At 34.0% G+C, this 26,805-nt stretch overlaps 1 protein-coding gene across 1 annotated transcript in view; it reads left to right on the top strand.

Moving 5' to 3' along the window:
• The window catches only part of Dnah3 (dynein heavy chain 3, axonemal), a 671,994-nt gene that overhangs the window by 10,951 nt on the left and 634,238 nt on the right, over positions 1-26,805 (top strand). The window contains exons 4-8 of the mRNA XM_075308183.1: positions 17,739-17,897; positions 17,957-18,067; positions 18,303-18,493; positions 18,570-18,661; positions 18,720-18,867. Coding sequence (XP_075164298.1) covers positions 17,739-17,897; positions 17,957-18,067; positions 18,303-18,493; positions 18,570-18,661; positions 18,720-18,867 — 701 coding nt within the window. The remainder of the gene's footprint in view (positions 1-17,738; positions 17,898-17,956; positions 18,068-18,302; positions 18,494-18,569; positions 18,662-18,719; positions 18,868-26,805) is intronic.

Raw genomic sequence — 26,805 nt, forward strand, 5'->3', positions numbered from 1 at the left:
AAATTTTAAGTAGCTAAAAACGCTTTGAATATAGGCTAAGACTTATTATACCCTACACCAAAGGATATTAACTTTCTCATTCCGTTTGTAACGCATCGAAATATTGCTCTAAGAAATATTGCTTCCGAACGAAACAAGCTATCGACTTGAAACTTGGCACAAGTAAAGGGTGATACGGTCAAAATTTGGTCAATATAAACTTGACGTATTTCTTTCAATTTTGCATTTAAAAAACCTGAACACCCCTCATTTTGAAGGTGTGTGTGTAGAATGTTGGCCCTATTTTGATTTTGTAATTCACTCTTCAGTCGTCAAAATGACGTCCAAGCAAGAAGAGCAGCGTTTAAAAATTTTGCTCGCGCATCGCGAAAATCCGATCCGACGCTAAAAGTTGCCAAATCAACCGTTACAAATATAATTAAAGTGTTTGAGGAACGTTTGTCGACAGCCAGGAAGCGTGGATCGGGGTGAAATCGAAAACCGGAAGCCGCTGAGACGACAAAGAGAGTTGCCGGTAGTTTCAAGCGAAACCCTAACCTGTCTCTCCGAGATGCCGCAAATAAGCTGGGTGTGTCGTCTACAACCGTGCATCGAGCCAAAAAACGAGCCGGACTATCGACTTACAAGAAGGTAGTGACTCCAAATCGCGATGATAAACAAAATACGACGGCCAAAGCGCGATCCCGAAGGCTGTACACGACGATGCCTACGTCAAAGCCGACTACAAGCAGCTTCCGGGATAGGAGTTTTATACGGCAAAAGGAAGGGGAAAGGTAGCAGGTATTTTCAAGCACATAAAACTGTCAAAGTTCGCAAAGAAATATCTGGTTTGGCAAGCCATCTGTACCTGTGGCTTGAAAAGCAGCATTTTCATAGCTTCCGGGACTGTCAACCAAGAAATTTACGTGAAAGAGTGTTTGAATAAACGTCTGCTGCCTTTCCTGAAGAAACACGGTTTTTCCGTACTGTTTTGGCCGGATTTGGCATCTTGCCATTACGGTAAAAAGGCCATGGAGTGGTACGCCGCCAACAACGTGCAGGTGGTTCCCAAGGACAAGAACCCTCCCAACACGCCAGAGCTCCGCCCAATTGAGAAACACTGGGCTATTGTCTAGCGGAAACTAAAGAAGACCAAAAAAACTGCTAAGGACGAGCAGCAGTTCACGGCAAACTGGCTTTCTGCGGCGAAAAAGGTGGACAAGGTGGCTGTACAAAATTCGGATTTGGAAAAGCGAAAGCCTAACTGAATATTTTTCAATATTATACTAATTGAACTTGAAAAAGAAATTTAATTTAATTTTTTAAATAAACGATTTCACCGATTTACACGCGTTTTCCCTTGACCAAATGTTGACCGTATCATCCTTTAGTTGTTATTGATGTAGGTCGGACGGTATTGCAAATGGGCCATATCGGACCAATTTTACGTATAGCCCCCATATAAACCGAAGCTCAGATAGTAGATTTAACGTTTACGCTAACTTTCATGAATATGGGGGCTGTTCTTAATTTTGTTAAACTTTCTATTTCCAATTGTTTTATTTATTTATTATACCCACCACCATAGAATGGTGACGGGGACATAATAAGTTTGCCATTCCGTTTGTAACACATCGAAATATCGATTTCCGACTATATAAAGAATATATATTCTTGATCAGGGATAAAATCTAAAATAAGCAAGTCCGTCTGTCTGTAATCATGCTACAGCCTTCAATAATGACGCTATTGTCCTGAAATTTGGCGCAGATTCGTCTTTAATATATATTAATATATATAAAATAAAAATTTTTAAAAAACAAGTGAGTAAAGTAGAAAGTCGGGCGGGGCCGACTATATCATACCCTAAACCACCCCTACTGAATTAGTAAACATTGTTTGTGGGGTATCAATGATACAGGTTTGGGGAAAACCCGTATTTCCATATTTAAGAAAATTGATGGGTACATGGTTATGGGAGTTTTATCACAATCTGAACAGAAATGTCTCATATTAGGATCTATAGTTGATTCTGAACCTACAGAGTTAGTATATCACTAATATTGAGTCCATTATTAAAATTCCGAAAATAGGACAAATAATTTATATAATAGCTACATGTAAGTCTAGATACGATCGGCTAATACATGTACATTTGAAATTTCAGCAACATTGGTTAATAAGAGTATTATGGCCAAATTTGGGAAAATTGATCGATACATATATATGGGAGCTATATCTAAATATGAACCGATCTGAATGATATTTTCCAGATTTCGTTGATACCACAGAAGGTTACTTTGTGCTAAATTAGAGTAAGATCGGGTACTAAATAAGGCTATTATGGTCAGAAATGAAGTTATAATGAGTACATTTTTCAAAAACGGGCGAAGCTATATCTAAACTGAACCGATTTGGATTATATTTTGCAGGTTTTGTTGATATTACAGGAGATTACCTTATTTAGCATTTGAGTAAGATCGGTTAATAAATGAGACCACTATGGTCAAAAATAAGGTTATAGGAGGCAAATTTTTTAAAATCGAGCTCTACATATCTATGGGACCTATATCTACATCAGAACCGATTTGGATGATTTTTTGCACATATAGTCAGTACTATTGAACATTAGAGTAAGCCAAATTTGAGTGAGATCGGTTGATAAATAAGGCTTTTATGGCCAAATTTATGAAAATCGGGCGATACATATATATGGGAGCTATAGCCAAATCTGAACCGATTTCGATAATTTTGTGTACATATAGTAAGTGCTTTAGAAAATTAATTTTGGCCAACTTTGAGTCAAATCAGTTGATAAATAAGGGATTTTGGAAAAATCGGGCGATACATATATATGGGAGCTATATCTAAATCTAAACCGATTTCGATGAAATTTGGCACACTTAAAGGGTGGTCAATTGGATTACTTTGTGGCAATTGTGATTTCAATCGATCAGTAAATGAACGAAATCTGACCCCATTTGTCGAAATCGGGCGATACATATATATGGGAGCTACATTTAAATTTGGTCCGATTTCTTCCAAATTCAACAGCGTTCGCCTCTGTACCAAAAAACCGCCACATACAAAATTTCATCAAAATCGGCGCTAGATAGACCCAGGATGTGGTTCTGAATCGATCGGTATATATTTTATGGTGTCTAAAATCAATATTTCTGGTAGGCACATTTTTTGGCAGATCAAAGTTATTATACCCTGACCACAATGGGATTTAGGGTATAAATATAAATAATTTTTATAAAAATCTCTATATATAACACTAGCCAACAGTCGTTTTGTGATTTGTTTCTAGCATATTTTTTCTTATTGATTTTGACCTACGAAACACGAAAATGAGTTTTCGGTCTTTTACCAAAAAAATCCGCTATTTGTTGTTAAATTTTGTTAAGTAAGAGCTTATTTTCTTTGTAAAAATGTCAGCTATACGCAAAATTGCTGTTAGCATCGTGTTTTGTATTTTATATGAATTTTTATATGGTTTTTTTCTGCCACATTTTTACTAAAAAAACGCCGTTTTTTAACATTTTTAAGCCGCCAACATCCAAACTACTTACCCTATTTGAAAATTTTCTGAGAATGAGTTGTAGACGGTTCAATTTTCAGTAGTATTAGGATCAAAAAGGTCAAAGAAAACGAAAGATATGCTTAAAATTGTAGGTGTACCTCCAAAAATTAAAAAAAAAAAAATTTAAAAATTGTATCTCGAAAACCAATCTACAGAAAATTTTTTAAAACTCATTTTCGTGTTTAGTAGGTAGTGTTTAGTAGTAGAGAAAATTTTGTTATTTGTTACCTAGTGTAATCTACTAATCATTTACCTAAAGATATGTTTGGCACAAAGGCTCCTTTTGGAAGAAAAGTACAAAATATTTATGATAAACGACGATAAATGTTACCAATAATGATCCCATCTTCAACTTAGTATGCCACTAAAGACATTTTTTGCAATTTTGAAGTCCAATTTTTTTCCTTCAAGCTACGAAAGTTTCTTCAACAATTTAAAAATATAATTATATGTAATAAATTTTGTTGAATTTGTCGAAAATATTCACGAATCACAATTTAGAAATGTACATTCGATTTCATAGTACATTTAATTATATAATTTCACCTACTGTTCGGGCGATGAACTCTAAAGTACGAACACTTTCCTCTTGACCACATAGTCGTCTTATATCCATTGAAAGATATCCTTTATAAAAATAAAACGAAACAAAAACATAAATAGTGTAATTATAAAGATACCTAAAGCTTTTTCGCGAGATTTACAAAGACCCAATTCATGGTGTGTGAAATTGCATACATCGAAATAGTTCTTTTTGATATTTTTATGTAATATAAAATTATCAGTGAATTTCCTAAGTTTTCCAAAGATTTTTTACAATATATACTTAATATTCTCCAAAAACTTTTCATCGTAAAGAGTTCGTACTGTGAAGGAAATTTTCTTCAACATTCGTGATTCACGACCAATTTTAGTAAGTCACCAGAATTTTCGTGAGTCTAAAAATTGTTGTGAATTACGGGAAATGTCGCGAATCGTGCGTTTTTCATTTTGAATGAGCGTTCATTAGTATTTAATAAATGTGACCGAGTTCCTCCCACACATAACATGAGTGACTATAGATTTCATGTCGGGAATGTGCGTGAACGTCACGCTTACGATGAAGTTTTAAATTTTATACAAAAAGAAATATTTCAGTGCAGTTTTCCAATAGCGCACGCAAATAAGGATATGATCACCTCCTAGAACAAATAGAACATGGCATATTTTTGCAGCAAACATATTTTCTCGCAAAACAAATATATAATGTCCAAGAAAATAACATGGTTACGACAAACATTTATCATATTCACCGTCAAAAAATAACATTTTGCTCTGACTGCAGTCAGCTTTTTAATTGGGAATATTTTTGCAATATATTTCTATACCCACCACCATAGAATGGTGACGGGGGTATAATAAGTTTGTCATTCCGTTTGTAGCACATCGAAATATCGATTTCGACTATATAAAGTATATATATTCTTGATCAGGGAGAAATTCTAATACGATATAGCCATGCCTGTCCGTCCGTCTGGCTGTTGAAATCACGCTACAGTCTTCAATAGTGAAACAATCGTGCTGAAATTTTGCACCAACTTGTCTTTTGTTTGCAGGCAATTCAAGTTCGAAGATGGGCTATATTGGTCCATGTTTTTGTATAGCCCCCATATAGAGCGATCTCCCGATTTTACTTCTTGGGCTTGTAGAAACCGTAGTTTTCATTCATTGGTATAGCCAATCTTTAAATTTATATTCTGGAAGTGTACTGATTGAACTGCTCTGCTTGGGAGAATATCTGTCATCAAACCCCCCCCCCTGAAATTTCAAAGGAAAGTATAATATTTGATCCATGGTGGTGTATATTAAAGATTCGGCCCGGCCGAACTTACTTCTGTATATACTTGTATTTTTATATTTTCGTTACCTAGCAACTTCATAAGCAATGTTGGAATTTGTTTTTTGGTTATTACGCGGTATAAAGGGTGATACGGTCAAAATTTGGTCAAGGGAAAACGCGTGTAAATCGGTGAAATCGTTTATTTAAAAAATCAAATTAAATTTCTTTTTCAAGTTCAATTAGTATAAAATTCAGGAAAAATATTCAGTTAGGCTCTCGCTTTTCCAAATCCGTATTGCCGGGCCTCACGCTTGACACCTGCCATCAGATTTTGTAGAGCCACCTTGTCCACCTTCTTCGCCGCAGAAAGCCAGTTTGCCTTGAACTGCTGCTCGTCCATAGCAGTTTTTTTGGTCTTTTTTAGGTTCCGCTTGCCAATAGCCCAGTATTTCTCAATTGGGCGGAGCTCTGGCGTGTTGGGAGGGTTCTTGTCCTTGGGAACCACCTGCACGTTGTTGGCGGCGTACCACTCCATGGCCGTAATGGCAAGATGCCAAATCCGGCCAAAACAGTACGGAACAACCGTGTTTCTTCAGGAAAGGCCGCAGACGTTTATTCAAACACTCTTTCACGTAAATTTCTTGGTTGACAGTCCCGGAAGCTATGAAAATGCTGCTTTTCAAGCCATAGGTACAGATGGCTTGCCAAACCAGATATTTCTTTGCGAACTTTGACAGTTTTATATGCTTGAAAATATCTGGCTACCTTTCCCCTTCCTTTCGCCGTATAAAACTCCTGTCCCGGAAGCTGCTTGTAGTCGGCTTTGACGTAGGTTTCGTCGTCCATTACCACGCAGTCAAACTTCATCAGCATAGTCGTGTACAGCTTCCGGGATCGCGCTTTGGCCGTCGTATTTTGTTTATCATCGCGATTTGGAGTCATTACCTTCTTGTAAGTCGATAGTCCGGCTCGTTTTTTGGCTCGATGCACGGTTGTAGACGATACACCCAGCTTATTTGCGGCATCTCGGAGAGAGAGGTTAGGGTTTCGCTTGAAACTACCGGCAACTCTCTTTGTCGTCTCAGCGGCTTCCGGTTTTCGATTTCCCCCCGATCCAGACTTCCTGGCTGTCGACAAACGTTCCCCAAACACTTTAATTACATTTGTAACGGTTGATTTGGCAACTTTTAGCGTCGTATCGGATTTTCGCGATGCGCGAGCAAAATTTTGATACGCTGCTCTTCTTGCTTGGACGGCATTTTGACAAGTGAAGAGTGAATTCCAAAATCAAAATAGGAGCAACATTCTACACACACACACCTTCAAAATGAGGGGTGTTCAAGTTTCAGGTTCAGGTTTAAATGCAAAATTGAAAGAAATACGTCAAGTTTATATTGACCAAATTTTGACCGTATCACCCTTTACTTACATCAATATCTTTTACACTTGGTCCAATTGAACATAGTAATTGAAGTATTGTGAATTCAATTATCAGGGAATTTTGATATTTTAGGGAGTTTTCCCAAGGCACATTTAGTAAGGTAGTTTCGCCACATTGAAACTTTGATTGTCAGTGAAATTCTCACTGGTTGAACGATGTGTTCAACAAGTGGGAAATTTAAAATAGAGAATGTCTGGAATTTTTAATTTTATTTGGCACAATTGTCAATTAATCATTGGCGTAGCTAGCAACACTTTCGTAACGGGTAAAAGCTACAATGTGTGCTCAATGTGAAGATACCTCAAAAAGAGAAAAAATAAATTCTTGAAGATGGGAAGAAACCAGAATATTTATCGATGATATGTAATCATAGTTTGAAGAAATACTGTATGGTATTTTGTAGTGGGAGATAACAAACCCACACTGAAAAAACTGTGAACCCTTTTCCATTGCAAAATGAACTAAACTGTAGTAATATTGACCATGATTTAGCCCTTAAGATTTTTTTCAACTTGTCTAGTTTCTAAATCTCTTAAATTTTAGTTCATATATAACATTGTATTTTAGTTCATTTTTACAACACCATAAGATTTATATACGCCTACCAAGTTAAAAAGTCAGTATTATTTTGGTTTACTTGCTTATTTTTTTAACAGTCTCTTTAAAATGTTGGCGACTAAACTATTTTTAAATCAATCATTCCGCAGTACAGAGAAATTAAATAATTAAAGGAACAACAAACCGTTTTGCTATTTGAAAATTTTCATACATTAAAATTAAACTTTCTTTAAGCAAAAGTACTTTATTATAAAAATTTATAATGAAAGTTCTTAATACAATGTTTTTTGTGAATAAAAATTATGACCACGTGGAACAGAGAGTAGTTCATTTGAACCCGCTGTTTGGACATTTTGACTTATCCTTTTTTTTATTCATCGTAGGTAGTTTTTTCACATATCTTGCTGGAAAAAAATGGAAGCAATAATGAAAATTTTTAAAAATTAACACCATGTAATGAAATATATATATATTTTTTTTAATTCTTAATTTTAGCTTGTAACTTACCATATTTGGGGGCATTTTATCAAATGGTGTAAGGAATTCAACTTTTCTTTGGAAAACGTATCTCATAAAATTTGTACCTGAAACAATTAGAGAAATATAAACTCATAAAACTGTGTTGTTATCGATGTGAAGGATATAATAAACTAAATATTCTAGTTGAAAGAAAGCCAAAGTTTTAATATAAAACTTACCAATTCTCTATTAAATTGTTCGCTGAGGGGAAATATAAAAAGTTGTCCAAATTTATTTGGGTTACTCTGAAATTAAATATTTATTTTTTAAAATTATTAAATAGGTTTCCAAAAAATAATAATATGCATAAAAAAAAACCAAATATTCTTGTTAACCCAGACAGTCATCATTCGTGAAAATGACGACACGTAATTTAATTTTCGATTTAAAATGCATTTTAGTCTATTGGGAAATGGTAAATTTAAGTTATACTAATTCGACCGTTTTATGAATTTTTGTTTTATACTAATTAAAACCAAATTGAATAAGAAAATAAATTCAAGTTTGGTTCACTTTTTCGCTCACGATGAAAATTAAAGCGTCTTGAAATGAGCCGTAGTCAAAATGACGAAGGATGGCGTTAATGTACAAAAAATAAGGATGACTCTCCAGGGTTAAAAGAAAGAAAGAATCCTTACCAATTCACTATTAAAATACAGGCAAAGGAGTACTAATTTTTTTCCAAATTTTTAAGGGGTTATTCTGAAATTAAATATTTGTTTTTTACATTATTTATTTATTTATTTATTTCATCTACCGGGCTCTTACCTCTAACAGATTACATATATGTATATAATATAAATGGTAATAATAATTTATACATTATTATCCTGCAAAATTTTGAACAATTTCTTCTTAAATATAAACCTATTAGTAGTAATATCCAAATCATGGCAAACATTATTAAATAAATGTATACACCTATTTAATGGCTCATTCATTCCATAATTAGTTTTATGAAACAGTTCTTCTAACAATTTGTTATATCTCAATGACCGCAAGGGGGCATGAATAAATTAAAAATATTACATTGGTTTCCAAAAAAGTTGATTAAAGAAATACTAAAATAAGGTATTAAAAACATGTAATATTGATTATAAAAAGGTCATAAATACGTAAATATTCTAGTCGAAAGAAAGTAAATTTTTAAAAGAAAACTTAGCAATTCTCTATTCTTTAAATTTGTTCGAATCCATCTGGAATTGCTCTCAAATTAAATATTGCTTTTACAACAAAGAAAAACATTAAACTGGTTTCCAAAGAAATTATTAACAAATAATAATATACATAAAAAATACATTTTAAAAAGAATACTTACCAATCTATGACTAACCTATACGCTGAGATATAACAAAAATTTTCCAAATTCATCTGAAATTCAATGTTAATTTTGCACATTGAATAATAAAAATTTCAATACACTTTCAATTTCAACATATTTTCCTAAATATTCTTAATAACTTTTTTCTAAACTACCGATAAAATATTAATAACTTTCATTTAAAAGGTTTAATTAACAAACTCCAATATATGTCTCAAAAATCCAAAATATTCCATGTCTTTATATTCCCTTGTTGCGTACCAGCTAAAAAGATGCAACAGCCCACGCCAACGCCAACTATACAACTGAAGCATGCCAAACAAAACCAAGCAAAGCCAAAACATTCCTACAACAACAAAAACACATGTGCCTTTATTGAAAATAACACCTCATCCAGCCAAATAAACCATCCACGAACAGTGCTGCCGCTACTACTTCAAACGAAGTATTTTGCTTCATTTTCACAAAATTTACTTCGCCACTCCTTCTTCCACAAATCTGCTTCATATTTTAAAAAATTTCCCCATACTACCTAATTGTTTTTCCTATTCCTTTAATTACGATGAACATAGCGGTTTTAATCATTGAATTATTAACCGATGTGGACCAATTTTTGCGTAGTTGTTAGAGACCATATACTTACACCATGTACCAAATTTCAGCCGGATCGGATGAAATTTGGTTCTCTTAGAGGTTCCGCAAGCCACATAGGGGGATCAGTTTATATGGGGGCTATATATAATTATGGACCGATGTGGACCAATTTTTGCATGGTTGTTAGAGATCATATGCTGAAACCATGTACCAAATTTCAGCTGGATCGGATGAAATTTGCTTCTCTTAGAGTCCCCGCAAGCCAAATTTGGGGGTCCGTTTATATGGGGGCTATACGTAAAAGTGGACCCATATGGCCCATTTGTAATATCATGCGACCTACATCATTAACAACTACTTGTGCCAAGTTTCAAGTCGATAGCTTATTTCGTTCGGAACTTAGCGTGATTTCAACAGACGGACGGGCGGACGGACATCAGATCGACTCAGAATTTCACCACGACCCAGAATATATATACTTTATGGTGTCTTAGAGCAATATTTCGATGTGTTACAAACGGAATGACAAAGTTAATATGCCCCCATCCTATGGTGGAGGGTATAATAAAATGAATTCTATTGTTTTGTTTTCAAAAATGTATACTACTTCAATTTTATTCAATCTACTCCACTTTTTTCCAAAATCTACTTCATTCAATTTTTCACTAGCGGCAGCACTGTCCACGAATAACAAACACACACACAAACCACTAAATGAACAAAAATAAAAACAACCCCACGCTCATGTATACACAACATACCCAGCCCTCACTATCATTTCTCATTAATCCCAGCAAAAAATATTTCAGCAGTAAAATTTAGATGCGCTTTTTGGTATGCAGTAAAGTAGGCAGTGCAGCCGCACTGCATGTATCGGCGGCAATAACGTAAACGAGTAATCAAACAAATTTATGATCATTCGTTTACGTTATTGCAACCAATTCATGCAGTATAGATGTGCGAAAGGTAGTGCTGTTTTCCTTCATGGCAATAACAATATTGCTCACTTCTGAGCAATATTGTTATTGAAATGAGCAATTATATCAGCGCTATTTGGAAGCTGCTCTTAATCGGGACATCACCCACAAAAATCAGCGCTGATTCGGTTGTTTTGTAAGCAGTTGGTACTGCCTCTCTCCCTTACAATCCTGCTGAAATAATGCTCCATTTTTTGCTGGGATGCATTACTCTCACTCAAACAAAACTCAAGTAACATCATCTTTACATTAATCACATTCCACTATACCGATAAAGATCTCTGTACTATGCATTAGTTCATCGCATCTGCTGATAATTTACTCTTAGAATAATATTCATAAAGGCACACCAGTTTATGAACGATGAAACGTTTAACTTAAAATTTGCAAAAACTTCATGAAATTTTATCAACCATTTTTGACGAAAATATCTATAAATTTAATTACATGTGAACTAAAAATATTTCATTGGGTAATTTTCTACCAACAATTATTAACTATAGGAATTGTCAGTAAGAAATTGCTATCCACTTTCAAGTTCATTTTTCGTAAAAAAATATTTTCTCATACAAAAAAATCTTATAGTAAATTGCACTTATTATTTGAAACGTTAGATTGGTCCATGACATTTACTTTTTGAAGATAATTTCATTTAAATGTTGACCGCGGCTGCGTCTTAGGTGGTCCATTCGGAAAGTCCAATTTTGGGCAACTTTTTCGAGCATTTCGGCCGGAATAGCCCGAATTTATTCGGAAATGTTGTCTTCCAAAGCTGGAATAGTTGCTGGCTTATTTCTGTAGACTTTAGACTTGACGTAGCCCCACAAAAAATAGTCTAAAGGCGTCAAATCACATGATCTTGGTGGCCAACTTACCGGTCCATTTCTTGAGATGAATTGTTCTCCGAAGTTTTCCCTCAAAATGGCCATAGAATCGCGAGCTGTGTGGCATGTAGCGCCATCTTGTTGAAACCACATGTCAACCAAGTTCAGTTCTTCCATTTTTGGCAACAAAAAGTTTGTTAGCATCGAACAATAGCGATCGCCATTCACCGTAACGTTGCGTCCAACAGCATCTTTGAAAAAATACGGTCCAATGATTCCACCAGCGTACAAACCAGGGATCCGGAGCGGTCCATTTTTTTCGCTCCGCTCCGCTCCCGCTCCGGAGAAAAAAAAACCGCTCCGCTCCTCGCTCCGCTCCGAGAAAAAAAAAATAGCTCCGCTCCGCTCCGCTGCTCTTCGAGAAAATTATAGTACAAACATTGTATTATTTGTTCAATTGAGTTTTATTTTATTTAGAAAAATCGGGCGGTGTATATATGGGAGCTATAGCTAAATCTGAACCGATTTCGATGATTTTTTGCACATATAGTTAGTGCTATAGAAGATTACATTTCGCCAACTTTGAGTAAGATCGGTTAATAAATAAGGGTTTTATGACCTAATTTGGCAAAATCGGGCGATACATATATATGGGACCTATATCTAAATCTGAACCGATTTCGATGAAATTTTCAGACCTAAAGGGTGATACAGAAGATTATTTTGTGCTAAATTTGACGACGATCGGTTAGTAAAAAAAGTTCAACGTGACCCCATTTGTCGAAATCGGGCAATACATATATATGGGAGCTATATCTAAATTTGATCCGATTTCTTCCAAATTCAATAACGTTCGTCCTTGTGCCCAAAAAAACTCCCTGTACCAAATTTCATCAAAATCGGTTAATAATTGCGACCGAAATCCTGTGAACAACAAATACATGGACAGACGGACGGACGCCAAGCGCTAGATCGACTAAGGAGGTGATTCTGAGTCGATTGGTATATATTTTATGGGGTCTAAAATCAATATTTCTTGTAGGCACATTTTTTGGCAGATCAAACTTGTTATACCCTAACCACTATGTGGTTTAGGGTATAATGACTTTAAAACAATGTGTTGAAATATTTTATTAATTTTGAAGATTTTTTCAGAAATATTAAATCCATTTTGACTTCATTAAAGGAAGCATTCTAGGAAGCATATGTTAATTTTTCATTTTTTTAGATTTTTTTCGTCAGCTGTTATCAAAATCCTTTAAAAACGAGTTAACGAGTTATTTTTTTTCCATATTAAGACTCGACTTCCAGTAGAAATTATGCTATGTTTCAAGTAAAAAGCGTCTTTAAAATAAAGTGTTGAAAAACATGTCTTATTTTTTAACGATTTTTTGCTTTGTAGGCAAGATGCAAAAAGGAAACAAATTTAAAGACAATTTTATTAATTTTAAAGAATTTTTCTTAATTATTAAAGTCACGTTGACCTTACCTCAAAAATTTTATCTTTCATGTTATGATACACATTTTTAAGTAAAATCACTTAATTATAAGGACATTACAACTTCATTCAAAAGTTTATTGCCTTTTGGACAAGAAAACAAGTATATACAGCACTAAGTTCGGCCGGGCCGAACCTTAAATACCCACCACCATGAACCAAATATTAGGGTTTCCTTTGAAATTTTAGGAGGGCGTGAGGACTTGAGGACACTTCCCGAAGATAAATTTAAAGATTTCACCTATGAGGACTATATCAGATTCTGGATTTATAAGAACCATTTTTGTTTGAGTTTTAGAGGAATCATTAACATCTCTTGTAAGTGTGCAAGAAAATTATAAAATAGCGTCTTGATTTGAAATCTTAAATATGTAGAAGTAAAATCTGGAAATTTTACATTGAGTTTCAAGCAGTTCAAGTGAAGTTGGTCTCTATGGAGGCATTACCAAATGGACCGAGCCTAAAATACCAGAATATTTACAATTTCAGGCAAATCAGATAAAAATTACGGTTTCTAGAAACCCAAGGAGTTAAATCGGGAGATCGTTCTTATGGGGGATATACTAAAACATGGACCGCTACTCACCGTTTTCGGCACACCTCTTTATGACCCGAAAATACCTCTAGATTTCCAATTTCAGGCAAATAGGATAAAAACTTCGGATTCTAGAAGCCCAAGAAGTAAAATCGGGAAATCGGTCTATATGGGGGCTATACCAAAATATGGACCGATACTCACCATTTTCAGCACACCTCTTTATGGTCCGAAAATACCCCTAGATTTCCAATTTCAGACAAATTGGATAAAAAATACGCTTTCTATAAGCCCAAGACCCCAAATCGGGAGGTCGTTTTCTATGGGGACCATACCAAAACATGGACCGATACTCACAATTTTTGGCACACGTATTTGTGGTCCTAAAATACCTCTAGATTTCCAATTTCAGGTAAATTGAATAAAAACTGCGGTTTCTATAAGCCCAAGAAGTAAAATCGGGAGATCGGTCTATATGGGAGCTATACCAAAACATGGACCGATACTCACCATTTTTGGGCACACCTCTTTACGGTCATAAAATACCTCCAGATTTCAAATTTCAGGCAAATTGGATAAAAAAATACGATTTATATAAGCCCAAGACCCCAAATCGGGAGGTCGGTTTATATGGGGACTATATCAAAACCTGGACCGATATAACCCATCTTCGAACTTGACCCGCCTGCAGACAAAAGACGAGGTTGTGCAAAATTTCAGCACGATTGCTTCATTATTGAAGACTGTAGCGTGATTACAACAGACAGACAGACGGACATCGTTATATCGTCTTAGAATTTCTCCCTGATCAAGAATATATATACTTTATATAGTCGGAAATCGATATTTCGATGTGTTACAAACGGAATGACAAACTTATTATACCCCCGTCACCCTATGGTGATGGGTATAAAAAACTTTATTTTAGAGAAATGCGTCTTCCATGTTAAGCAAAATTTGCATTCTTATTCTAAGGACATGGAATCTTTGAATTCACGACAATATTTTTTTCAGTGTAGAAAACTAAAAAATTAAATATAAATAAGATCGTTTAATTGCATTTATTTGACGTTCATTACAAACATCTTTGTAAATAGTAATACGGGATGAAATTGATCGAAAGTACTGTTGTTACTTTTACAACACATACTAGATATATATTTTGACATTTGCCGTTTTTGAAAACAATTACTAAAAAACACGTTGTGTTTTCCCCAATGTACGTACGTACAAAAATACATATCGTACATTTTAAACGTTTACTCACACTACGCTAAGTACTAGCTAAATTTGAAATTACCTACACAGTGTATTTTCAAAGTTACACATTTCATTCAAGTAATATTTTATTCGGAGCGGAGCGGTTTTTCATTTGGAAACCGCTCCGCTCCCGCTCCGCTCCGGGTTTTAGAAATGCCGCTCCCGCTCCGCTCCCGCTCCGGCAAAAAAAGGGCTTGCTCCGCTCCGCTCCGGATCCCTGGTACAAACCACACCAAACAGTGCATTTTTCGGGATGCATGGGCAGTTCTTGAACGGCTTCTGGTTGCTCTTCACTCCAAATGCGGCAATTTTGCTTATTTACGTAGCCATTCAACCAGAAATGAGCCTCATCGCTGAACAAAATTTGTCGATAAAAAAGCGGATTTTCTGCCATTGATTTTGGTAATAAAATTCAATGATTTGCAAGCGTTGCTCGTTAGTAAGTCTATTCATGATGAAATGTCAAAGCATACTGAGCATCTTTCTCTTTGACACCATGTCTGAAATCCCACGTGATCTGTCAAATACTAATGCATGAAAATCCTAACCTCAAAAGAATCACCCTTTACAAATCTTCTTAAATTTACGAGACACTTTTTTTCTGTGCATAAAACCCCTTTAGCTACGCCTATGCCCTTAACCAAATACCGACAATCAAAGTTCTGCTCAAATGAAAAAATTGTTATTATCTGATAGATTGAAACTACATCCCTCAATATGGCTTGGAGTTTTCCATTCAAACAATAATTTTCGTAATTGACTTAATAAATATCGTATTTGATTTTTTTTATTTAATTATACCAATAATTGATTTTTATTTGGTTTTAATTTTTTCTGTATATCCTTCACCATGGTACGCAAACCATGGTTCTTTAAATATTGTCATCCACAAACGCATTACTTGTCTCGTAAAACGTCTTAACATAGTCTTCTGAAGTGATCGGTTTATATATAAATAATTATGAACCGTATCGATCCAATTTTCAACCGGTAATTACTCGTAGAGAAACAAATTTCAACGGAATTGGATCAAATTTGTTCTTTCATGAAGCTCCAGAAGTGAAATTTTTGGGATTGCTTTATAGTGCGGCTATGTATTATAATGAGTCGATATAGACAAATTTTTGCATAATGAAAGTAAAAACTGATGTCACGTACAAAATTTCAACCGGATCACATGAAATCTACACCTCCAGGAAACTCCAAAAATCTAATTTGGGTATCGGTTTATATGGGGGCTACATATAATTATGGACCATTTTTTTGGGTAGTTTGAGGCTATAAACTAATACAACTTATCAAAAATATCAACCGAATCGGATGACAGTTGCTCCTCCAAGTGCCTTCGAAAATCATATTTGGGGATCGGTTTATTTGGAGCTATATATAAGTATGAACCGATATTGACCAATTTTTCCAGGGTAGTTGGGTTAGGTTAAAGTGGCAGCACCATTAAGATTCAGGCTCACTTACACTATTTAGTCCATTGTGATGCCAATTTAACTAAAAGTACCTATTACATATGGGGGCTTCTAGTTTTAACCGCTGAACCCTCTCTGGTAGTTACACTCAAAAAAAGTTTACTTGGATCCAAAGATTTTGACCTTCCTTTAAGGATTTTGGTATTGATTCCGAGCCAAATATGCGGCTTCTTTAAAATAAAGACATTTTTTAGGGACCTCCCTGGCTTTAAATCGATAGGATCGATAAAATTAAAATTGGATACAGATCTCATTCATCGAATTTTTATTCTCTGTTTGTGATATATTAATAAAGGTATTCATGTACAAACAAATTCGGGTTTCAAAATCCAAATTATGCCAAGTACTTCAAAGTAAAAACTGTTTTCTTAATGCTAAAAAAAACTTTAAACCAAAGATGCAAATCCTTAAAATAAGTCTTAGCCTATATTTGAAGCATTTTTATCTTAAATTTAAAAATTCAATATGCCAGTTGAGTTAAAGACGATTTCTTTAAATTAAAAATGTTTTTCGTTATTTTAAGGAACATTTGCCTTACTTCAAAGATCTAAAAATTTCAAGATTTGTGTCCTAAATTTAATGAAAAAAATTTTTGAAGCAAGGATTATAAACTTTCTTTTAATTAAAATGTCATTATTTTAAAGAATTTTGTCCTTAACATTGCGTAACTTTCGAGTCCTAAAATTTAAGTTGCATAATCTTCCATATTAGGTTAAAGTGGCAGCCCGATTAAGATTCAGGCTCACTTAGACTATTCAGTCCATTGTGATAATTAGGTCAATATTTTTTTCAGTGTAGAGTAAGAGAGTAAGATGAACATTGAAAAGACAAAGTACATGATTATATTCACAGATATTGGAGGTAATTAAATACCACTTAAAGTAAAAGAGATGGACGTGGTAAGAGGGACCACAAATTAACATCAAGTACCAAGTTTTAACCGGATCGGATGAGATATACTCCTCTAAGGGGTTCCAGAGCTCAAATTTGGGGATCGGTTTATATGAGGGCTATACCTAAAAGTGGTCCGATATAGCCCATTTGCAATACCAACCGACCTACGTGAATAACAACTGCTTGTGCCAAGTTTCAAGTCGATCAAAAGACGGATCGAAGGGACATCGCTAAACCGACTTGGAATTTCACCACGACCTCGAATATATGTATACTTTATGGCGTCTTAGACAAATATTTCGATGTGTTACAAACTGAATGACAAAGTTATTATTATGATACTGATACCCTCCTTAGAGTGTATCCACTTAATGTTTTCTATGTTTATGTTATAATAGATAGCACCCAACACAACTCTTACCTAATTCTATTTTAAATTGTTTTCGACCCAGAATCGCCAACGGAGGATGCTGTATATGAAGTGACCAATCGTTTATTGGATGTCTATTGTGCACGGCGTGTCCGAATATTTTATTTTAATTGCCGCACTCGTTCAGCTTTATTCACAAATGAACTTGAACGTTTATATGGAGGTCCTTCAGATATAATAGGTAACTGTTCCATCCATTTGGCATGTGTATAGGTACATTTGTTCTTTTTTGAATTACAGGTAGTTTCAAAAATCCTAGTGCCAGAAACTTACGATTGCCTGCGCTAAAGGCTCCATTGAAAGCTAAAAAGTTCAAAGCCGGCGATCACTATGCATTGAGAACACCGCAAGGTAAGTATAGAATTATTGCGATTATATCGAGAGAAGGAATATCATCATACCAAACATGTTTACAGAGCATAAAGTTACCTTTTCATGGATAACATGTTTGTCGCAACCATATTATATTGAGAAAACAATACGGTTGCGACAAACATGTTCCTTGCGAAAAAGTAACATTGTTTAAAGTGATCATATTCCTTCCCTGTATTTAAGACGTCCAATTTATAAGCTTCTTATGTCATAGAGTGCCGCAACGAATTGGCCAGAATGGGAAAAGTTATTGACACATTAATTGCACCCACATTGATGAGAGCTCAAAAAGGTATAAAACGTCAAGCATCATTGCCTGCAGAAGGGGAATGTTCACAACGGAGGACGCCATATGAAGAGGCGAAAACAAAAATTAAATGTTCTGCAAATGCCTCTTCAAAAAGAGTAATTATAGCAACATATCAATTCATATATAGTTATGTCATATTAACACGATACATATATTTTTTGATAAATATAGTTTAAATATGGAAGTAAAAAAACCCCACTGAAAGGCAGTAATTTCAATTCTAAAGAAGATTTCTTAAGATACCTTAAGCAATTGGATAAAGAGTAAGTGAGATAATCAAAACAAAAATTTCACAATTAATTCAAAACTATTTTTTGCTAGAAAATTTAAATATTTAGAAGGGTACATGCCTATTGATCCGGAAGAACAAAAATCTCGCATTTTGCAACAATATGAAAAAAGATTGAACGAAGCTCAGAAGAACTTTACCTTAAAAGTGGAGAAACGTTACAAATGCCTTATGAAACATGTAAGTTCGACTTTTTAACCAAGTAAGAGAGTGCAAAAATTAGTAAATCATACGAAATTATTTTTTTAAGGCTTTAATAGCATATGATAAAAAAAGCAGAAAAACCAAATAGATTAAATTTTTTTACGGTCGTGAGTTCCACCAGGCCGAATCTTATGTACCCTCCACCATGGATTAGGTAGAAAGTTCTACTACATACTATCATCCACAATCGAATTACTTGGGTTGTGGCAACTCTTGCCGGTGGCAGGTTCCCTTTGTACATTGAAATCTGAATCGATTTGAACAACTTTATTTATACTTCTACAAAACTTCTAGACTTATGCCCATATGCAAACCAATTTATCGACAGGTTATCGAATTAATTTATATAGCAAAATTAAGTTTTCTTTAACTTTTTTGCATAAGGGAATTAAAGTTTTAATCTAAACTAACACCCTGGGACAAAACACAATGTCAATAAAAAATATGGAAATATAAAGCTAGAGCCATTGCCACTTAGCACTAGCGTTTTCGAAAGATATGGGATATATCTTGCCACAATAAATGGTCAATTGTTGGTTTTCGGAAGAATATAGACACGCAAAAAAAAAAAACAATTTTTTCCTCCCAAACAAAATTGTAGGCAAACAAATATCGTTTCCCATTTGCTTTTCGCTGTATGGAAGTTTGTTTGGAACAAAGTATATACTTTTGGTGATTCTTGTTAAGGATGTACAAACGATTTCATAAAGACTAACTAATTTTTTTTCTGACAATTTGCTTTTTCCCTCACATCTTTCTCACTTCCACGAAATTTATTTCGTTCTTAGCACATTTTTTTGTAATACAAACAATGTAGAAGAAATTATTCAATTTTAAATATTTTTAAAATGTTACCTTTCACCTGGACGGAGAATTGAACCGTCGACCATACTGTTTAAGACAAAACACTATTTAGTGGGCTACGTAGCTGTTATTGTCATCAACAGATAGCCATATATAGCTATCCTGCGTTACCGTTATGCCACTTTAGTGGCAAATTTGCCACATTTTTTTGCCGGTGCCATTTTTGTGCCACTAAATGTGATACTTTTTACGATTTTGTGCCACTTTTCCAATAATTTATGCCACTTTTTCAAAAGTTTAAAATTTATGGGAAGTTAACATCATACATAGATGTTTAATTCACAAAATTGGATATTGTGTACCAACCATAAACAGATGTCTTCCGTTAATTCTAAATATATGCGAGCGGCTACGATTCAATTTAGGTTATGTCAAATTTATTGTGGAGCTGGTTTCTATTAAAAATATTTAAGGTTTGTAGCGCGACCACAAAGAATTATTGATGATGGATCCCATGAGACCTCAGTTAAAAAAGTTTGCAATAACTCTTGGAGACTGATTGTTCTAGTTCAGCAGACTATAATTCTGATGAAATATATTTAACAAAAATTATTCTATTAGAAATATACATATTTAAAAAAATGAGTTATATTGCAGTTAGTGTTTTAGCAGATATCGACTATAAAAATTCATTTTATATTAACCCTTATACTACATTGGGTATTAGGTCGTATTTTTCATTTCCTACTTTTGGATTATAATTAAAAGTTCTTACTACTCAGCATGAATTCAGCATATGTTACCAAGTAATGCACTGAGTGATAGAAATTGTTAATTATATTGGAACAGTAAGATATGCGGTGTTGAAAAATACGATATGGGTCATCAAATGACCCCAACGTAGTATAAGGGTTAAAGAAATTACAAAAATATACATTGGCCATGAAGCCAAATTAGAAATTACTTTAGAAAGCATCCCGGAAACTGGTACTACTACAGTAAAAACTTATATTTTAAAATTTTACCCTAAAATTGTCAAATTTTATTATGAATTAGCATAATAACAAACAAGTATATACGGCCGCAAGTTCGGCCAGGCCGAAGCTTATGTACCCTCCACCATGGATTTCGTAGAAACTTCTACTGAAGACTGTCGTCCACAATCGAATTACTTGGGTTGCGGTAACACTTGCCGCTGGCAAGGTATCTTAAAACTTCCTAACAACGTTATATATACCACATAGTCCATACGTGGTATATATTAAACTAGAAAAGGCAGATTAAATACGTACTTAATTAAGTTTAAAGTTTCTATAGAAATAAAATTTTGACAAAATAAAATTTTGACAACATTTTTTATAGAAGTAAAATTTGGAAAAAAGTTTCTATAGAAATAAAATTTGGAAAAAATTTTCTATAGAAATAAAATTTTGACAAAATTTTCTATAGAAATAAAATTTTGACAAAATATTCTATAGAAATAAAATTTAAAAAAAAAATTATATAGAAATAAAATTTTGACAAAATTTTCTATAGAAATAAAATTTTATTTTTGGCTCGAGTGGCAACCATGATTATGAACCGAATAAAATTTTAACAAAATTTTCTATAGAAATAAAATTTTGACAAAATTTTCTATAGAAATAAAATTTTGGTAGATTATTTTTGGCTCAAGTGACAATCATGATTATGAACCGAATAAAATTTTAACAAAATTTTCTATAGAAATAAAATTTTGACAAAATTTTCTATAAAAAAAAATTTTGACAAAATTTTCTATAGAAATAAAACATTGAAAAAATGTTCTATAGAAAAAAAATTTTAGTAGATTATTTTTGGCTCGAGTGGCAACCATGATTATGAACCGATATGGACCAATTTTTGTGTGATTGGGGATCGGCTATATATAACTATAGGCTCCGGAGGACAAATCTGGGGATCGATTTATATGGGGGCTATATATAACTATAGACCGATATGGACCAATTTTGGCATGGTTATTAGCGGCCTTATACTAACACCACGTTCCAAATTTCAACCGGATCGGATGAATTTTGCTCCTCGAAGAGGCTCCGGAGGTCAAACCTGGGGATCGGCTTATATGGTGGCTATAGATAATTATGGACCGATATGGACCAATTCTTGCATGGTTGTTAGAGACAACATACTAACATCACGTACCAAATTTCAATCGGATCGGATTAATTTTGCTCTTCTAAGAGGCTCTGGAAGTCAAATCTGGGGATCGGTTTATATGGGGGCTATATATAATTATGGGCCGATGTGGACCAATTTTTGCATGGTCATTAGAGAACACCTACCAACATCATGTACCAAATTTCAGCCAGATCGGATGAAATTTGCTTCTCTTAGAGGCTCCGGAGTTCAAATCGGGGGATCGGTTTATATGGGGGCTATATGTAATTATGGACCGATATGGGCCAATTTTTGCATGGTTGTTAGAGACCACATACTAACACCATGTACCAAATTTCAGATCGGATGAAATTTGGTTCTCTTAGAGCAATCGCAAGCCAAATTTGGGAGTCCGTTTATATGGGGGCTATACGTAAAAGTGGACCGATATGGCCCGTGTGCAATACCATCCGACCTACATCAATAACAACTACTAGTTCCAAGTTTCAAGTCGATACCTTGTTTCGTTCGGAAGTTAGCGTGATTTCAATAGACGGACGGACGGACGGACGGACATGCTCAGATCGACTCAGAATTTCACCACGACCCACAATATATATACTTTATGGGGACTTAGAGCAATCGCAAGCCAAATTTGGGAGTCCGTTTATATGGGGGCTATACGTAAAAGTGGACCGATATGGCCCGTGTGCAATACCATCCGACCTACATCAATAACAACTACTTGTTCCAAGTTTCAAGTCGATACCTTGTTTCGTTCGGAAGTTAGCGTGATTTCAATAGACGGACGGACGGACGGACATGCTCAGATCGACTCAGAATTTCACCACGACCCAGAATATATATACTTTATGGGGACTTAGAGCAATATTTCGATGTGTTACAAACGGAATGACAAAGTTAATATACCCCCATCCTTCACGCAAAAAATAATTCTTTCCTCCCAAACGAAATTTTAGACAAACAAAGTTCGTTTCTCATTTGCTTTTTGCTGTAAGGAAGTGTATTTGGATGAAAAGTATATACTTTTTGTGATAAACGTTTACTCTTTTCCAGGATGTAAACACAATTTCATAAAGACAAACTAAAAAAAAACATTTTTTTCTTGCTAATTGTATTTTCCCTCACATCTTTCTCACATCCACGAGGTTTTTTAGTTCCTAACACCTTTTCCTGTAATACCAACAATGTAGAAGAAATTATACGATTTTATAAATTTTAAAATTTTTTTTTTTTTACCTTTCGCCTGGACGGAGAATCAAACCGCGGACCATGCACTTTGTAAGCCAACACACTAACCACTGAGCTATGTACCTGTTATGGTCATCAATAGATAAATATCCATATAAGTTATATTTATATAGCATAGCTTGCGGCGCCCACGAACCGAATAAACAAAGTTTATTTAACAGAAACAAACATTTAATTTGGCACCGTGGAGTAGTGGTTGCTACGTCCGATTTGCATGCCAAGGGTCGTGGGTTCGATCCCTGCTTCGACCAAAATTTGTTTTGTTTTTTGTTTTTGTTTACATATATTCCAGATATGTTCGGAATATTCCGAAAAAATGTTCAACATTACATTGTAGTATATTAAATTTTGAACTGTAAAATGTGTCTTATTAAAGACCTAAAGTCAGAAAAGAACAGTGTTTGATATAAACGAAATGGACTGTGTTGTTGTTTCAAAAATAACTTTTTTTTATTGAAAAAATAAAAATTTTGTAACAAACGAATTTTTTTGGTGATAAAAGTTTAAAATTTTCGAAGCAATTCAAAAAACTCTAACAAAAGACAAACGTTTTTGGTACACTTTTTCCAAACGTTTTTTTTTCTTTGCGTGTATGGTGGAGGGTATAAAACTTTTGTTATTGAAAAAATAAAAATTTTGTTTTTGGTGATACAAGTTCGAAACTTTCGAAGAAATTCAAAAAGCTCTAACAAAATAAAAACGCTTTCAGTACAAGTTTTTGTTTGTATATATGGGGATTTATCTGCATACATCTGAACCGATTTAGATCAAATTGACTCATTGAAATAGAATGTTAAATTTATTCTCTGTGTCTAATATCAAGTCAATTGGAAATGGTTGTGAAATATGAAAGTTTCTGTCATATTTCCTTTAATTAGGCGTACATATATGAAGAATATATTTAAATCTCTCCAAATGCAAAATTTGAAATAAATCGAATTGAATCTTTGACATCCAGCGATCATATGAATCTAAATGAAGCTAAAAATATATATGGGAGCTATATCTGAACCAAATTTGGCATGTATTGCTAGAATGTTCAAAATTGCATGTAAATCGGAAACAATTGTATTTTTTGTGCAAAATTTTAAGCAAATCAGACCAAACCTCTGGTTTAAGCCAGAATTCTGGTCGCAAGTCAAATCTGGTGATCGGTTTATATGGGGACTTTATATAATTTTGATGTAAAGTCAAATTAGCTTTGTGCAAAAAATATATATCCCTACTTTGATAAGTAAGTAAATAAGACTCCTTTTTAATCTGGTCAGGATAAAGTTTATGCAACTATTCAAAGAATCTCTTAAGGTTTTTGCACCTTCTTATGATATATTATTTTGTTTCCATTCACCCATATTATTGTGTAATAAAAATTCTCCCACACTCTAATTAAAATACTTCTATCAGCTTCTTCTCAAAACTCACATCAACCCTCCCCCCACCCAGGGAGCTTGCTTTGTGGGGCTACAATGGTTTACCATACCATACATATAACATTTCCTACAGTAAAATAAATCATAAAACCAAGCTATAAATTTTACGATACACTAAATATTAAAAAAAAAAATACCAAAATATGACAGCATAAAATCCTCAATTGCCACTTTACAACCAAACCAGTCAATTCACTATTTGAATTTTATCTTGAGCCATGTCACCTTGACCATGACTAATTTGTTTGTTAATACTTGTGAACGCCAAAAAAATCAACAAACTCGCATAAATTTCGCAGCTAAATGGACAGAGGTCATAAACCAAGCATTATTTCCACTTGGTGCTAACCAAGGCTGAGGGATTGAAGTGGCTGAATTACGATGGGCCTATTCAAATAAAAGAGTCGAAGAAATAAAAAGACGATTTGTGAATTTGCAATGTCCAATATTTGAACCGCTGATAATGATGGCGAGGGTTTGAAGTTATATGATGGACTGGCTGATTATGGGCTTATTCAAATAAAATGAGGACAAAAAAAGACAATTTGGAAAGTTGCAATATTTTAACCTCTCAATGGCATGTTAAAAGCTTGCAATCTACATATCGATGGAAATATATAACAAAAAATCATAACATAAAAAAGCTATAACATAAAATAAAACAAGTATAAGCAGATTCGGCCGTGCCGAATCTTAAATACCCACCACCATGAATCAAATATAATAGTTTCAAGGGGGTTTGCTGACATATTTTCCCGAAGATAAATGTTAAGATTTTACCTATGAAGACTAGATCAGATTCTGGAGTTTTAGAGGAATCGTTAACATATCTTGTAAGTGTGTTAGAAAATGATGAAATAAAATAATGATTTGAAATCTAAAATCTGTATATTTTTACACAATTTTTTAAATGATTACGAGAAGTAAAATCTGGAAATTTTACATTCAGTTTCAAGCAATTTTCATGATCAGTACACCTTTTGTACCCTCAAGATCTGAAATCGGTCTATATGGAGGCCTTACCAAATGGACCGATAAAAACTAAATCATATGCAGTTTTTTGTGGGCCTAACATGCCAGTATATATTCAATTTGTGGCGACAATAACTGATTCTCTACCATTTCTTATTTGCCATCATAGCAAATCATTTGAATAATTTTTATTTATATGCACGGATGAAAAAGACTGTTTTTCATATGTTTGGCTATAAACATTATATGTTTGGAACACAAATTTTTAAACACAATATTTTTGAGTGCAAGCATATAATGTTCATAAACTAGCATAACATGTTTGGGACATATATGTTAATATGTTAGAACATATTATGTTTGGGACATAAAATGTTTGTAAATATAATATGCTTGGATGCAAACATATATTAATTTAGAAATAGCCTATAAACATATATGTGTTTAGTAGCTTGGAGCGCTATTTAACAGGGAGCGATATTGAATTAAGTTGGTGGTTGTTGCTTGTTATTACAAAATTAACATTTTATTTTTCCTTGGGCAATTGATCAGCTACTTCTTTGATCCTTACAAACTGTGTGGGAGAATTTTTTTAAGCATATAATATTTTTGGGTGCAAAATGCTTCCAAACATATTATATGTTCACATAATAACATATTGTTTTTTGGAAGACAACATTATTGAATTTGGATGCAAAAATACAAAATGTTTGGAACTTAGACTACCCAAACATATATTGTTTAGACCAATATGCTTTCAAACATATTATATATTGGAAGAGATCAAACATATAAATGTTTGGGCAATACCCAAAAATGTATATGCTTGAAGCAAAATATGTATGGGAGTATATGTTACAGAAGCGATTTTTCTCTAACATATGTTCCAAACATATTTTGCAGGAAGCACATATATTATTGGATATTGCCGAAACATTATTATGTTTGTTTTATGTGAACATATTATATGTTTGGAAGCATTTTGAGCCCAAAAATATTATATGCTTGGAAGAATTTTCTCCCCAAGAAGATTGTGCTCATTCCCTCACATAATTTTCACTTCCACGAAATTTTTAGTTCTTGGCACCTTTTTCTGTTATACAAATAATGTTGAAGAAATTATTCAATTTTATGATTTTTTTAAATTTTACCTTTCGCCTGGACGGAGAATCGAACCGGCAACCATGCAATTTATAAGCCAACATACTACCACTGGGCTACGTAGCGGTTATAGTCTCCAATAGACAATTATCGTTATAAGTTACATTTATATAGCATAGTTTGCAGCGCCCACGAGCCC

This window comes from Haematobia irritans, chromosome 4 (genome assembly GCF_050003625.1).
Source record: "Haematobia irritans isolate KBUSLIRL chromosome 4, ASM5000362v1, whole genome shotgun sequence".
NCBI lineage: Eukaryota > Metazoa > Arthropoda > Insecta > Diptera > Muscidae > Haematobia > Haematobia irritans.